Source organism: Mobula hypostoma, chromosome 1, assembly GCF_963921235.1.
Source record: "Mobula hypostoma chromosome 1, sMobHyp1.1, whole genome shotgun sequence".
Taxonomy (NCBI): domain Eukaryota; kingdom Metazoa; phylum Chordata; class Chondrichthyes; order Myliobatiformes; family Myliobatidae; genus Mobula; species Mobula hypostoma.
In genome coordinates, this window is record NC_086097.1 from 101,501,083 (window position 1) to 101,514,952 (window position 13,870).

General features: G+C 41.1%; 1 protein-coding gene across 2 annotated transcripts in view; it reads right to left on the reverse strand.

Moving 5' to 3' along the window:
- Positions 1-358: 358 nt before the first annotated feature.
- slc39a9 (solute carrier family 39 member 9) overlaps positions 359-13,870 on the reverse strand; it is a 55,860-nt gene continuing 42,348 nt past the window's right edge. The window contains exons 4-7 of one of the 2 annotated variants that reach the window (XM_063053902.1): positions 13,638-13,706; positions 11,882-11,967; positions 7,320-7,454; positions 359-1,424 (exon numbers count right to left, since the gene is read on the reverse strand). In XM_063053902.1, the coding sequence (XP_062909972.1) occupies positions 1,197-1,424; positions 7,320-7,454; positions 11,882-11,967; positions 13,638-13,706 (518 nt within the window). In that variant the 3' untranslated portion in view covers positions 359-1,196. The remainder of the gene's footprint in view (positions 1,425-7,319; positions 7,455-11,881; positions 11,968-13,637; positions 13,707-13,870) is intronic. The other variant, XM_063053912.1, reaches the window with a different exon arrangement.

Sequence of the window (13,870 nt, forward strand, 5' to 3'; positions counted from 1 at the left end):
AAATGGTTAATCATTGTAAATCGTCCCGAGGTTAAGTTCAGGTTAGATGAGGTTTGTCACGGGCTGCTGCTGCGGTGAAGCTCAAAGGGCCCATTCCGTGCTGTATCGCTAATTAAATAATTGCCCATTGGATATAGTGTGCCGAAGAGGCTGTTTCTGTACTGAACAACTCCATAATTTACCTCTTTCAAAGAGGTGGCTCAGCAAAATCTACTCAATAGTTCCCCAAGGTTTCAAAGGTTTGTTGTTACCTTCCCATTGTTTTTGTGGAGAAGAGGTCAAGGTAGAATGTTTTTCAGTTTAAAGAGATCTTTATAAAGAGATGGGATAAAAGAAAAGTTGTACAGAACAAAGAATGACCACTTATTAAAAATTTATTTATCATGTACATCTTAAAAACAAAAAAAATTTCTGCAAGATCTGTTAATGTGTACAAAGAGTTGAAAAAATAAGGCCATTGTCCATGGAATGATTTCAGTTTACCCGAAGCAACTGAACAATGAATATTCACAAGTCAGCAAAATCATAGCAATGGTATTTCATTCGTAGTATTTCACTTCTATGGATCTAGGAAACATTTTGTTATCCTACACCCATCTACCACTGTATGACATGTTTGATCATTAAAATTAAAGATTCAGATAGTTTATTTTGTTTTATTTCCTTACCCCATATACATTAACAAAGCACTTTCAACAAAAAAATTCTTCTCAAATACATTAGCCTGTCAAAATCCTATCATTTAAACACTGACATTGAACTAGCAGGCACCAAGCTTACAGGCTAACAAACCATTTAAGACTGTACAATTAAGAATAAAATCCAGTAAAAATGATTTAACATATTCATAAACCCTGCATTAATTCCCTCATCCTGGATTATCTCTAATGCAATCCAAATTCACTGTTAAATTAATAAGTGCCTGTGCTTCGTCCTTTGTAACCAGACACCATTTGATTTAAGTTACATTCTCCCATTAGTTGAAACAAGTTCAGAGATTTGTCAATACATTAAACAAAACTTTTACTTTTCAAAATGGCTACTTTGCCAGAATTCCTCCCAATGTATTTACAATTTCACTTCCCATCTAGTTCACTTTGAATTTCATGAGGAAAGATAAATGACAAGGCAAAGGGTCAGCATGTAGTGTTCCTGCCAGAATGCTGACAGACCCTCATTATCCAGATTCCTGTTGGTCAGTGCTGGTGACCCACTGACAATACCAGTGGGATCAAGCAGCCTAGGACGAGGGTGCAAACCTCAAGTCGACTGAGTCCCTTCCCACCTGACTCTGCTTTGTGACTGTGACTGGTGCCACCCACCTCTGGAAGCACGTGCACAGTGGCTACATAAAGGAACGTTCCTGCTGAAAACAGCATGGCAATTCCAGTGGCATTCACATCTGAAAGTGCTTCTTTACTGCTCTGCAAAAACAAATATTGAAGAGAAAGAAACACATTAGGATTAACTTTGCAGGGAGTGCAACACACAGCACAATGTTCAATTCTCAAAACTACTTTCACAACAAAGGTCCAAAGGGTTAAAAAAAAATGCAAGCTGCTGGAGGAAGTCGGGTAGTCACGTAGTAGCTGAAGAGGGAAATAGGCAGTTGTCCTGACGAAGGGTCACGGCCTGAAACGTCGACTGCACCTCTTCCTAGAGATGCTGCCTGGCCTGCTGCGTTCACCAGCAACTTTGATGTGTGTTAGTTGACATTGCAGGTTGAGATCTTTCATCTGGATTTAGAGTTGTGGGGAGACTGTTGGTATAAACAGTAAAGTGTCATCCTCCTCCCTTTACGGGGAGAATGCAGTCAGTTTGGGTTCTACTGATGCTGAATTTTCACTAATGCAGCTACTGCTTCATTAATCCTTCTGTGTAGCACTGAATCTATGCTACACCGTTAGAGGAGCAATTGTTCATAACACCATAAGACATAGGAGCAGAATAGGCCAATCAGCCCATTGAGACTGCTCCGCCATTCCATCACGGCTAATTTATTCCCTCTCTCAAGCCCGTTCTCCTGCCTTCTCCCTGTAGTCTTTGACACTATTACTAATCAAGAACCTATCAAGCTCTGCTTTAAATATACTCAATGACCTGGCCTCCACAGATTCACCAATCTCTGGCTAAAGAAATTCCTCCTCATCTCTGTTCTAAAGGGACATCCTTGTATTCTGAGGCTGTGCCATCTGCTCCAAGACACCCCCAGTACAGGAAACACCCTTTCCACATCCACTCTATTTAAACCTTTCAATATTTAATAGATTTCAATGAGATCCACCCTCATTTTCCTAAACTCCAGCGAGTACAGGGCCAGAACTATCAACTGCTCCTCATACGTTAAACCCTTTCAGTCTTGGATCATTCCCGTGAACTTCTTCTGGACCTTCTCCAAAGCCAGCACATCTTTTCCCAGATAAGGGGCCCAAAACTGCTTACAATACTCCACATGCAGTCTGACCAATGCCTTGCAATGCCTCAACATTATATCCTTGCTTTTATATTCTAGTCCTCTCAAAATGAATGCTAACATTGTGCCTGCCTTCCTTACCACCAACTCAACCTACAAGTTGGGGAACCCTGCACGATAACTCCAAAGTCCCTTTGCACTTCTGTTCTCTGAATTTTCTCCCCATTTAGAAAACAGTCTATGCTTTTATTTCTTCTACCACAGTAACTAACTAGACTTTCCAACACTTTATTCCATCTGCCACTTCTTTGCCCATTCTCCTAATCTAAGATGAGGAGTTAAGCTGAAGACCTGGTTACATGATCAGATGGGAATTAAAATTCCGGACATTTAACTCACCACTCACAAAGTTTCCCAGAATCCATGCCAAACTCATTCACTCAACCACCCTTCACCAAATACAGAGATTAACTGCATCACTGGCAATATGGGAATGTTATCTGACATGTCTATGCACATCAAATAATACATACACTTCACAAAGTAATCCAATGGCTGCAAATAGTCAGGGTTTCCCAGGACAATGTGCTTTCATTTCTATCCTTGCCAGAAAGCATGAGAGACAGTTGGCTGTGACGTTGCACAATCACAGCATAGACTCACATCTACAATAGTTTTAAATGTTGGCAGACTTCCCAGCTACACAAAGATAAATCTGTGGCCCAGCAAGAGGTGAAGGGCAGAATTAGATGAAAGGCAATGTTGAGATCCATTTTACTTGAGGACAAAAGCTCCTAGCACTAATGAAAACGTTAACACATATCAATTGAGCTTCCTCTCACTGCTCAGAACATGGCACTCCAGTTAGACAGAGAAGTCTCATCATTTCAAACAATAAATGGAAAAATAAAAAACTACCTTTTGCAGTGAACTGATATGTGAATCCCATGGTTTAATAAGGAAAACGTTTTTTCACTTGTTATACTTTCATAACAGATCAACAATAGTTTTGATTAAGCACGAAATGGCCTGGCTCATTTGGCAGCATTCCAAACTCTCAGCCAGGAACCATCTGTTCATGTACTTTAACAGAAGGTCAAAGTCCTACTGCATAATATAAACTGACAATTCCGCTAGAGTACAGAGTGCAGGTCAGACAGCCATGCCCCAATCTTGGATCACATGTCAGACCAAAGGTCTCTGTTTCTTCCTCAGCAGTTTGAGGAGATTTGGTATGTCACCAAAGACTCCTGCAAATTTCTATACATGCACAGTGGAGAGCATTCTGATTGCTTGTGTCACAGTCTGGAATAGTACCTCCAAAGAGCAGGATAAAATGAGGCTGCAGGGCGTTGTGGACTCTGCCAACTCTTACAGGTATAACCTACCCACCAAGGGCATCTTCAACTCTACTACAGGTATAAACTACCCACCAAGGGCATCTTCAACTCTATTACAGGTATAACCTACCCACCAGGGGCATCTTCAACTCTACTACAGGTATAAAATACCCACCAAGGGCATCTTCAACTCTACTACAGGTATAAACTACCCACCAGGGGCATCTTCAACTCTACTACAGGTATAACCTACCCACCAAGGGCATCTCCAACTCTACTACAGGTATAAACTACCCACCAAGGGCATCTCCAACTGCACTACAGGTATAAACTACCCACCAAGGGCATCTTCAACTCTATTACAAGTATAACCTACCCACCAAGGGCATCTTCAATTCTACTACAGGTATAAACTACCCACCAAGGGCATCTTCAACTCTACTACAGGTATAAACTACCCACCAAGGGCATCTTCAACTCTATCACAAGTATAACCTACCCACCAGGGGCATCTTCAACTCTGCTACAGGTATAAACTACCCACCAAGGGCATCTTCAACTCTATTACAAGTATAACCTACCCACCAAGGGCATCTTCAATTCTACTACAGGTATAAACTACCCACCAAGGGCATCTTCAACTCTATTACAGGTATAAACTACCCACCAAGGGCATCTTCAACTCTATTACAGGTATAACCAAGGGCATCTTCAACTCTATTACAGGTATAAACTACCCACCAAGGGCATCTTCAACTCTACTACAGGTATAAACTACCCACCAGGGGCATCTTCAACTCTACTACAGGTATAACCTAGCCACCAAGGGCATCTTCAACTCTACTACAGGTATAAACTAACCACCAAGGGCATCTTCAACTCTACTACAGGTATAACCTACCCACCAAGGGCATCTTCAACTCTACTACAGGTATAAACTACTCACCAAGGGCATCTTCAACTCTACTACAGGTATAACCTACCCACCAAGGGCATCTCCAACTCTACTACAGGTATAAACTGCCCACCAAGGGCATCTTCAACTCTACTACAGGTATAAACTACCAACCAAGGGCATCTTCAACTCTATTACAGGTATAAACTACCCACCAAGGGCATCTTCAATTCTACTACAGGTATAAACTACCCACCAAGGGCATCTTCAACTCTATTACAGGTATAACCAAGGGCATCTTCAACTCTACTACAGGTATAAACTACCCACCAAGGGCATCTTCAACTCTATTACAGGTATAACCAAGGGCATCTTCAACTCTATTACAGGTATAAACTACCCACCAAGGGCATCTTCAACTCTATTACAGGTATAAACTACCCACCAAGGGCATCTTCAACTCTACTACAGGTATAAACTACCCACCAAGGGCATCTTCAACTCTACTACAGGTATAAACTACCCACCAGGGGCATCTTCAACTCTACTACAGGTATAACCTAGCCACCAAGGGCATCTTCAACTCTACTACAGGTATAAACTACCCACCAAGGGCATCTTCAACTCTACTACAGGTATAAACTACCAACCAAGGGCATCTTCAACTCTATTACAGGTATAAACTACCCACCAAGGGCATCTTCAATTCTACTACAGGTATAAACGACCGACCAAGGGCATCTTCAACTCTATTACAGGTATAAACTACCCACCAAGGGCATCTTCAACTCTATTACAGGTATACCCAAGGGCATCTTCAACTCTATTACAGGTATAAACTACCCACCAAGGGCATCTTCAACTCTATTACAGGTATAACCAAGGGCATCTTCAACTCTATTACAGGTATAAACTACCCACCAAGGGCAACTTCAACTCTATTACAGGTATAACCAAGGGCATCTTCAACTCTATTACAGGTATAAACTACCCACCAAGGGCATCTTCAACTCTACTACAGGTATAAACTACCCACCAAGGGCATCTTCAACTCTACTACAGGTATAAACTACCCACCAGGGGCATCTTCAACTCTACTACAGGTATAACCTAGCCACCAAGGGCATCTTCAACTCTACTACAGGTATAAACTACCCACCAAGGGCATCTTCAACTCTACTACAGGTATAAACTACCCACCAAGGGCATCTTCAACTCTACTACAGGTATAAACTACCCACCAAGGGCATCTTCAACTCTACTACAAGTATAACCTACCCACCAAGGGCATCTTCAATTCTACTACAGGTATAAACTACCCACCAAGGGCATCTTCAACTCTACTACAGGTATAAACTACCCACCAGGGGCATCTTCAACTCTACTACAGGTATAACCTAGCCACCAAGGGCATCTTCAACTCTACTACAGGTATAAACTACCCACCAAGGGCATCTTCAACTCTACTACAGGTATAAACTATCCACCAAGGGCATCTCCAACTCTACTAGATGTATAAACTACTCACCAAGGGCACCTTCAACTCTACTACAGGTATAACCTACCCACCAAGGGCATCTCCAACTCTACTACAGGTATAAACTACCCACCAAGGGCATCTTCAACTCTACTACAGGTATAAACTACCCACCAAGGGCATCTTCAACTCTATTACAGGTATAAACTACCCAGCAAGGGCATCTTCAACTCTATTACAGGTATAACCAAGGGCATCTTCAACTCTATTACAGGTATAAACTACCCACCAAGGGCATCTTCAACTCTACTACAGGTATAAACTACCCACCAGGGGCATCTTCAACTCTACTACAGGTATAACCTAGCCACCAAGGGCATCTTCAACTCTACTACAGGTATAAACTACCCACCAAGGGCATTTTCAACTCTACTACTGGTATAAACTACCCACCAAGGGCATCTTCAACTCTACTACAGGTATAAACTACTCACCAAGGGCATCTCCAACTCTACTACAGGTATAAACTACCCAACAAGGGCATCTTCAACTCTACTACAGGTATAACCTACCCACCAAGGGCATCTTCAACTCTACTACAGGTATAAACTACCCACCAAGGGCATCTTCAACTCTACTACAGGTATAAACTACCCACCAAGGGCATCTCCAAGAGGCAATGCCTCAAGATGACAGCTGTCATTAAGGACCTTCACCATCTGGGACATGCCCACTTCTCATTACTACCATTGGGGAGGAGAGACAGAAGCTTAAAAACCCATACTCAGTGTTTTAGGAACAGTTTCTTTTCCTCCACCAGATTTCTAAATAGCCCATGAACTCATGAACACTGCTTCCTTATTCCTCTTTTGCACTAGTTATTTATTTTTTAACTTATAGTAATTTTATCATGCACTGTACTGCTGGCACAAAAGTATAAATTTCATGATTTCAGTGATAATTAACCTGATTTAATAGTAAAGGTTTCGGTGCCAAACAAGTAAAATGTGCTTCTTGTGTATTGATCAATAATTTTACAAACATATTAAACCTTGATCATTTAATCATTCACTATTGATGTATGTTGCTGACTTACAAGTCAATCATTGTGATTTTTTAGTGTACTGCTTAAGAAAGTTATGGTGATAAAGTGCTATATAAATATCAAGTTTCTTTCAGAGAAGTATTATGTACCTTACTCAGGCCCAAGTAAGTGACCATGGAGAGCAATGGTGCCGCCAAAGCAAATACCAGCAGGTGTTTCCTAATTCGATTTCTTTCCAGCCCTGCGTGCATAAGGAAGGAAACCAGACCAAAAGCAGCTGGAGCCTAAAGCAGAGAGGAAAAACACGGTAACTGTAGCACACCATTAAACAGTCCGTACACTCTGCTTCCAGTTGCATGAATCACGAGATTTCCTGTCTAACCTTGCGCCCTAAGTACACCCAAAGCGCTAAAGTGTCGGTACAACTCACTGAGGACACATGGCAAACTGTGCTCACAACATGTATGGTCAAAGTCAGAGTATTACAGAATGGAAACAGACGCCGTCCCTGATAGTCCCAATTGCCAGTGTCCAGCCCATATCCTTCCAAGTTCCTCTTCTCCATACACCTATACAACCGCAATTTAAATATTGCAATGTACCAGCCTTGACCATTTCCTCTGGCTGCTCACTACCCTATGTGTGAAGAAGTTACCTCTCATGTCTCTGAAACCTCTCTCTTATCCTGCATCTGTATCCCCCTTTTTATTTTGCTTCCTAACCATAAGGAAAAGACTATGACTGTTCACCTTATCCATACCCCTCATGGTTTTATCAACATTTGAAGTCACCCCTCATTCTCCTGCACTCCAGGGAATAAAGATCCACCACAGTCAACCTCTCCCTACAGTTCAGCCTTCTTGTCCAGGAACCATCTCTTCTGCACCCTCTCCAGCTTAACAATGTGTCTCCTATAACAAGGTAGCTGAGGGAGGGACAGAAGCCTCAGGCTGAGGAACAGTTATTACTCTGCAGCCATCAGGCTCCTGAACCTGCGTGGATAACTTCACTACAACTGTAAACTTATTCCACAATCTACAGACTTGCATTCAAGGACTCTTACAACTCGTTCTTTTTTTCTTATTTTCAATTGCACGATTTGTTTTATTTTGCATATTAGCTGTTTATCAGTTTATGTACAGCTTTATTAAAATTCAATTGCATTTGTTTTTACCTGCAAATGCCTGCAAAAAGATAAAATTTCAAGGTAATATACAGTAACATAAATGTACTCTGGTAATAAATTTATTTTGAACTTTGAAAGCTGTGCGCAACATTCCAAGTACAGCCTCACCATCAATTTATAATTGTAACATACTATCCCTACTCCTAAACTCAAAGCCCTGACAAAGGCTAGCATGCTAAATGGCTTCACCATCTTTTCTATTTGCATGGCCACCTTTAGCAACTGTACACTTGAACTTCCAAGTCCCTCTATTCCACAACACCAAAGTGATTTCCCCAATCTACCCGTATATCAAAATCCCCATGACTATTGTACATTGCCTTCCTTCACACATGTTCTATCTCCCATTGTAATTTGTATCCCACATCCTGGCTACTGTTCAGAGACCTGTATATAACTCCCCATTAAGGCCTTTTAACCCTTGCAGTTTCTTAACTCTACCCACTAGGATTCTACATTTCCCGATCCTGTATCACCCCATCCCACCGCTTTACCTGCCTGTCCTTTCGATACAATGTGTACCCTTGTACGTTCAGCTCCCAACTATGATCACTCGTCAGTGCCGTGCCATTCACTGTATCGGTCTTACCCCGGTTTGACTGCCCAAAATGCATCATCTACACTTATTCAGGTTGAAATTCATTTAGCATTCTTCAGCCATCACCCTAACTGATCAGGATCTCTTGGCAATTCATTGTAACCTGCTTCACCATCAACAAGACCCTCTAATTTAGTATCATCAACAAACTTGCTAGTTGTGCAATGTACATCCATTACATTCCAAACCATTGCATTAATAATGAGTAACAGAGGTCCCATCACAGACTCAGACCTCCAGTCAGAGGACTGGCCTTCAACCATCACCCTCTACCTATAAAGCCAATCCTGAATCCACTATCCACTGCACTAGCTGCCCATGAATCCCATGAGACCCAACTATTCAAATCTGCTACACGGGACATTAGGAAGAAATCTATATAGACTTGAATAAAGTCCATATTGTTGGATCGGACTGTTTAATTCTTAGATTAGACTGTTTAATTGTTATTTTCTTTGCAGTCTAACAATTATCTGCTTGTATTTTATATACAAATGTAATTACTTACATACATGTAACAAATTATATCCCCCTGTGGCTATAGAAAGTGTAGTTCTAGAAAGCTCTGGAAGTGTCTTTGTTCTGCAGTGTTGGAATAAGTGCTCTCATTGAATTACTCCCATCTACAAAGTTGAATGGAGTTTTGCTTATCTGTGTATAAAATAGTTAACTGCCATCTTAATCTTAGTCCCTTTCTCCATCTGTTTCCTAGACCTCTGTCACTGTCTGTCTCAATTTTTCTTTGTTCTAACAACACTTAATAAAATAATTGTGAAAGAACAAGTTTTCTACCTCTTTCCAGACTTCTCAAAGAACCTTGGATTAAAACATTAAAGTGTAACAAGTGGCGGAGTCGGCAAGCATGGTTACAAAGATTTAGGACTTGAAACCATTCAAAGGCAAAGTGGAATTTTTAGCATGCAATAAAAGGGGTAAGAACTTCCTCGAGCTCCAAATTGTCTGAGAGAAATATTAGTTTTGGCTTCAATATCGTCACAATGAGAATTAGGAGTGAAGAATTACCCTGTTATTTTGTAAAACGGATTTGTAAAAACGAAGCACAAGCCATACAGCTACATGCAAGCCAGGCGATTAAATGTGCAAGCTGGTAGAGCATCAAGAAAAATATATACATGCAGTGGTGCATGAGTCAAAAGATTAAATGTGTGCAAGCCATTAGAGTGCACGAGAAAAGCTTGCAGAACTAAATATGTACAAGCGGTGGAGCAATATGTGCACCAGTGGAATGCAGGACACTTCAGTAGCAATCTTTTAATACTCCGAGATAGTGGTTCTCAATGTGGTCACACATCACTCGCCTTCTTATTTGCCTCTTAATTTCTGGTGTACCATTGTGGTGTAAATTCCAACAAACACTAACATTAATGCTTCTTTCACTTAAGTAAATATTCTGCTTTTCTATTCTGTGGTAACCATTCACTCATCACTTAAATCAGGGGTCCCCAACCTTTTTTGCACTGCGGACCGGTTTAATATTGGCAATATTTTTGCCGACCGGCCGACCAGGGGTGGGGGGGGGGGGAGAAGAGTAGGGTTGCCAATGAACAAGAGTAGCAGTCAAGTGCATTGTTTACCCAAAAGACTACAATGACCATGAAGCCTTGCGTGGGCACCAATGCGCATGCGCGTCGTGGCCTGCCGAACCCCCCCTCCACCCCCCGGAGCAAATCCTTTATGGCGATTCTGTTCGTGGGGGTGGGTGTTAATCACTACCAGAATATAGGTGATAAGTGGGTAATACACTCAATTTTGTTTCTAAAAAGGTTTATCTAACGAATTTAATATTAAACACAGCGCATATTTTCCTCGCATGGATATAATGATAAGTCAATTATCAGGGGAGCTTGAAGTAAGTAAGTGTTGAACGAACTTAAAGCAGCAGTGGTAGAGGACGGTTCGATACGATCATTTACAGAAAAATTGAATAGATATATGGACAGGAAAGGAATGGAGGGTTATGGGCTGAGTGCAAGTCGGTGGGACTAGGTGTGAGTAGCGTTCGGCACGGACTAGAAGGGGAGAGATGGCCTGTTTCCGTACTGTAATTGTTATGTGGTTATATAAGCCACTTATAAGTCAGTAGCATCATAACATTTTAAGTAATATTTGGATATTAAACACACAGCAAATATTTTCCCCGTATGAATATATAAAATCATTGCAACACACCAATATCGCTGAATCAATGGGAGCTCTGGGCTTGTTTCCCTGCAACAACATCGTCCTATCGAGGGGTGATGGGAGACAGCGATACTCGAATGGGGTTCCTGATGTCCAGTCTATTCCGCAGTTTAGTTTTCGTTGTATTCATTGCAGAAAACTCCGCTCCGCAGAAAAATGTTGGAAATGGAAGCAACATTTTCAGTGCTTTCGTGGCTATCTCAGGATATTTAGCCTTGACTTTGATCCAAAGTGCCGACAGAGATGTTATGTCAAACATACTTTTCAGCCCATCGTCATTTGCAAGCTCGAGGAGTTGATCGCCTTCCCGCCCTGACACGGATGACGCGCAAGTCATGACCTCGCATGCGTAATGGCTGATCAGTGGCCGTGACAAGGAATGAGGAAAGGTGCAGTTGACCAAATCATATCGCTTCCTCGCGGCCCGGTAGTGCATGCTCTGCAGCCCGGTACCAGTCCACGGCCCGGTGGTTGGGGACCGCTGATAATCCGCAACCTTTACATTTTAATTTACCTAGTAGGTCTGTACACCACCTCCAGCACAGGCTATAGGAAAATCCTGTAGCACCATAATCATTTAAATCAGCCCACTGAATTACCAGTCTACTTTATTAATGTATCCATTTTTCCTTTTAGATAGGATCTACTAGACCCGATCACTGAACATTTCTCAAACCCTGATACGCAATGCAGTAATAAATGAAATCCATTTTTCCAAAACTTACTTTGTGCAACATAATAGCTACAAATACGATCAACTGTACACTCGTCTGTGATGTGGAAGCTGCTGCACCCAAGGCAATGCCATCCGCTGTAAGGGAAAGGAATAGATTAGGCCTATTACAATAGGGAAATGTGGGAAATACAGAAGAGAGAATTGCTGAGTTCTACCCAATTACTCCCTGCAATGGGAATAAGACAAATCAATAATAATTATTGTTACTTACAGCTTGCTCAACTAAGCTATTTATTGCAGAATACAGCACTGAGTGGTCAACTGGATTACTGTGCATAGACCACTTAGAATTCTGACATGGGATTAATAAGCAGAAAGGAAACAATGGGTTAAAAATCATATCCTTACATAAATGACGTTATTCTTAATTACACTAAGTAAACAATCATGCTTGTCTTTTTCAGAACCCTGATTTACATTCTAAGGTAAACAGTATCTGAAGTCAAGCAGCATGGACATCTTTTAAAGTTATGTCTTGTGCACCTGAAAAGATTAAGGCCTCAGTCAGTAGAGCTTCATCCAGATGGATAATCAATCTGCAACTACAGACTTCACTGGTCCCACATAGTAACAAAATAGAAAAGGTACTGGCCTTTTCTATTTTGGACAGAGAAAATTGCTTAAAGTACAACTCCTCAGGGTGCCTTACACAAAAAAATTAAATGTAACAAAAGTATTTACTGGAGCACTGAGCAAATTATAGTTATTTAGGTGTAACAATAAATTATAGTCTGTGGTGCTTAATTAATCCAAGACGCCCAAATCTAAATTTGTTTATCTTTAACTAGTTAAATTAAATTTGAATATGTTTAGTTTTGACAAGAGTACTTACAAGACTCCCAATATTTCCTAGCAAAACTCCCACTTATTTGCAGGGCAATGGACAAAAAGGGGTGCTAACTGAAAGTTCCACCCACCCCATTTAGTTAGCATAGAGACAATTGCCTGATACACTGGTTTAGTCTCCATTATCGAGTGCTGTGATTTCAGTAATAAAAACAGGACTCAAAAGTCTGAAGCAGCAACACATACATTGCTCAAGAACCTAGAAAATATTCCTTCACTTTCTCTCATTTCCATGTCATTAGATTCTTCCATGCACAAACCCACTCATCTCAGCCTTCAACATACTGACGATTCACTGCCACCCGAGTCAGAGAATCTGCCTCCAGCAAAAAAGTTCCTCATTTCATTTATAAAGGTGGGCTCCTCACCCTTGACTGACTCCAACTCTATACTTACCTCAGCATCCATCTTGGCCAAGCTATTCAAAATTATGTTTTAATGAGACCACTTCTACTTTTCTGTTCAAGGTATTATAGATGTATTTATTCAATTCTCCACATGATACAGCCCCCTTATCCTTCCTAAAAGCCAAATTGGAGAGCCTCTATTAAATCAAGTCTACTCTTCTTTAGGGAAGGAGACTAAAACTGAATACTGTATTCCAAGCAAATCCTTATTTAATTGCAGCAAGTTTACTGTTCTCCATTCTTTTGCAATGAAGATTAACAACTTTAGCTGCACATTGACTTTGTGACTTGACTACGAGAACATGAAAGATCCATGTTCCTTAAAAACCCAGAGTTTCAAAAACCTGAGAATATTTTTCTCTTGACCTAATCAAACTACTGCTTACTATGTTAAGTACAGATCTGGGCGGGATCCCTGAAAGAGCATTTTAGAAAGAATGAAAGCAGCACTGACCCAGTGCTTTTAAAGTTATCATAGGGCATGACCATTACCTGCTGCATGAACCACCAGGCCAAGTGTGGTGGTGATCTTGGTGTTTGCTGTTCTTGCAGCCTCAGGATCTTAACAGGGAATAAAAGCACAGAATCAAACATTGCCTGTGAATTTAAACATACTAGTTAATAACTTCACATTCAGTTTTAGTTAAATAACTTCACAGGTGGTGGTCCCTTTACCTCCAGACACAATTCCCCCCCCCCACTTACTCTCATATCCTTCCACTCAC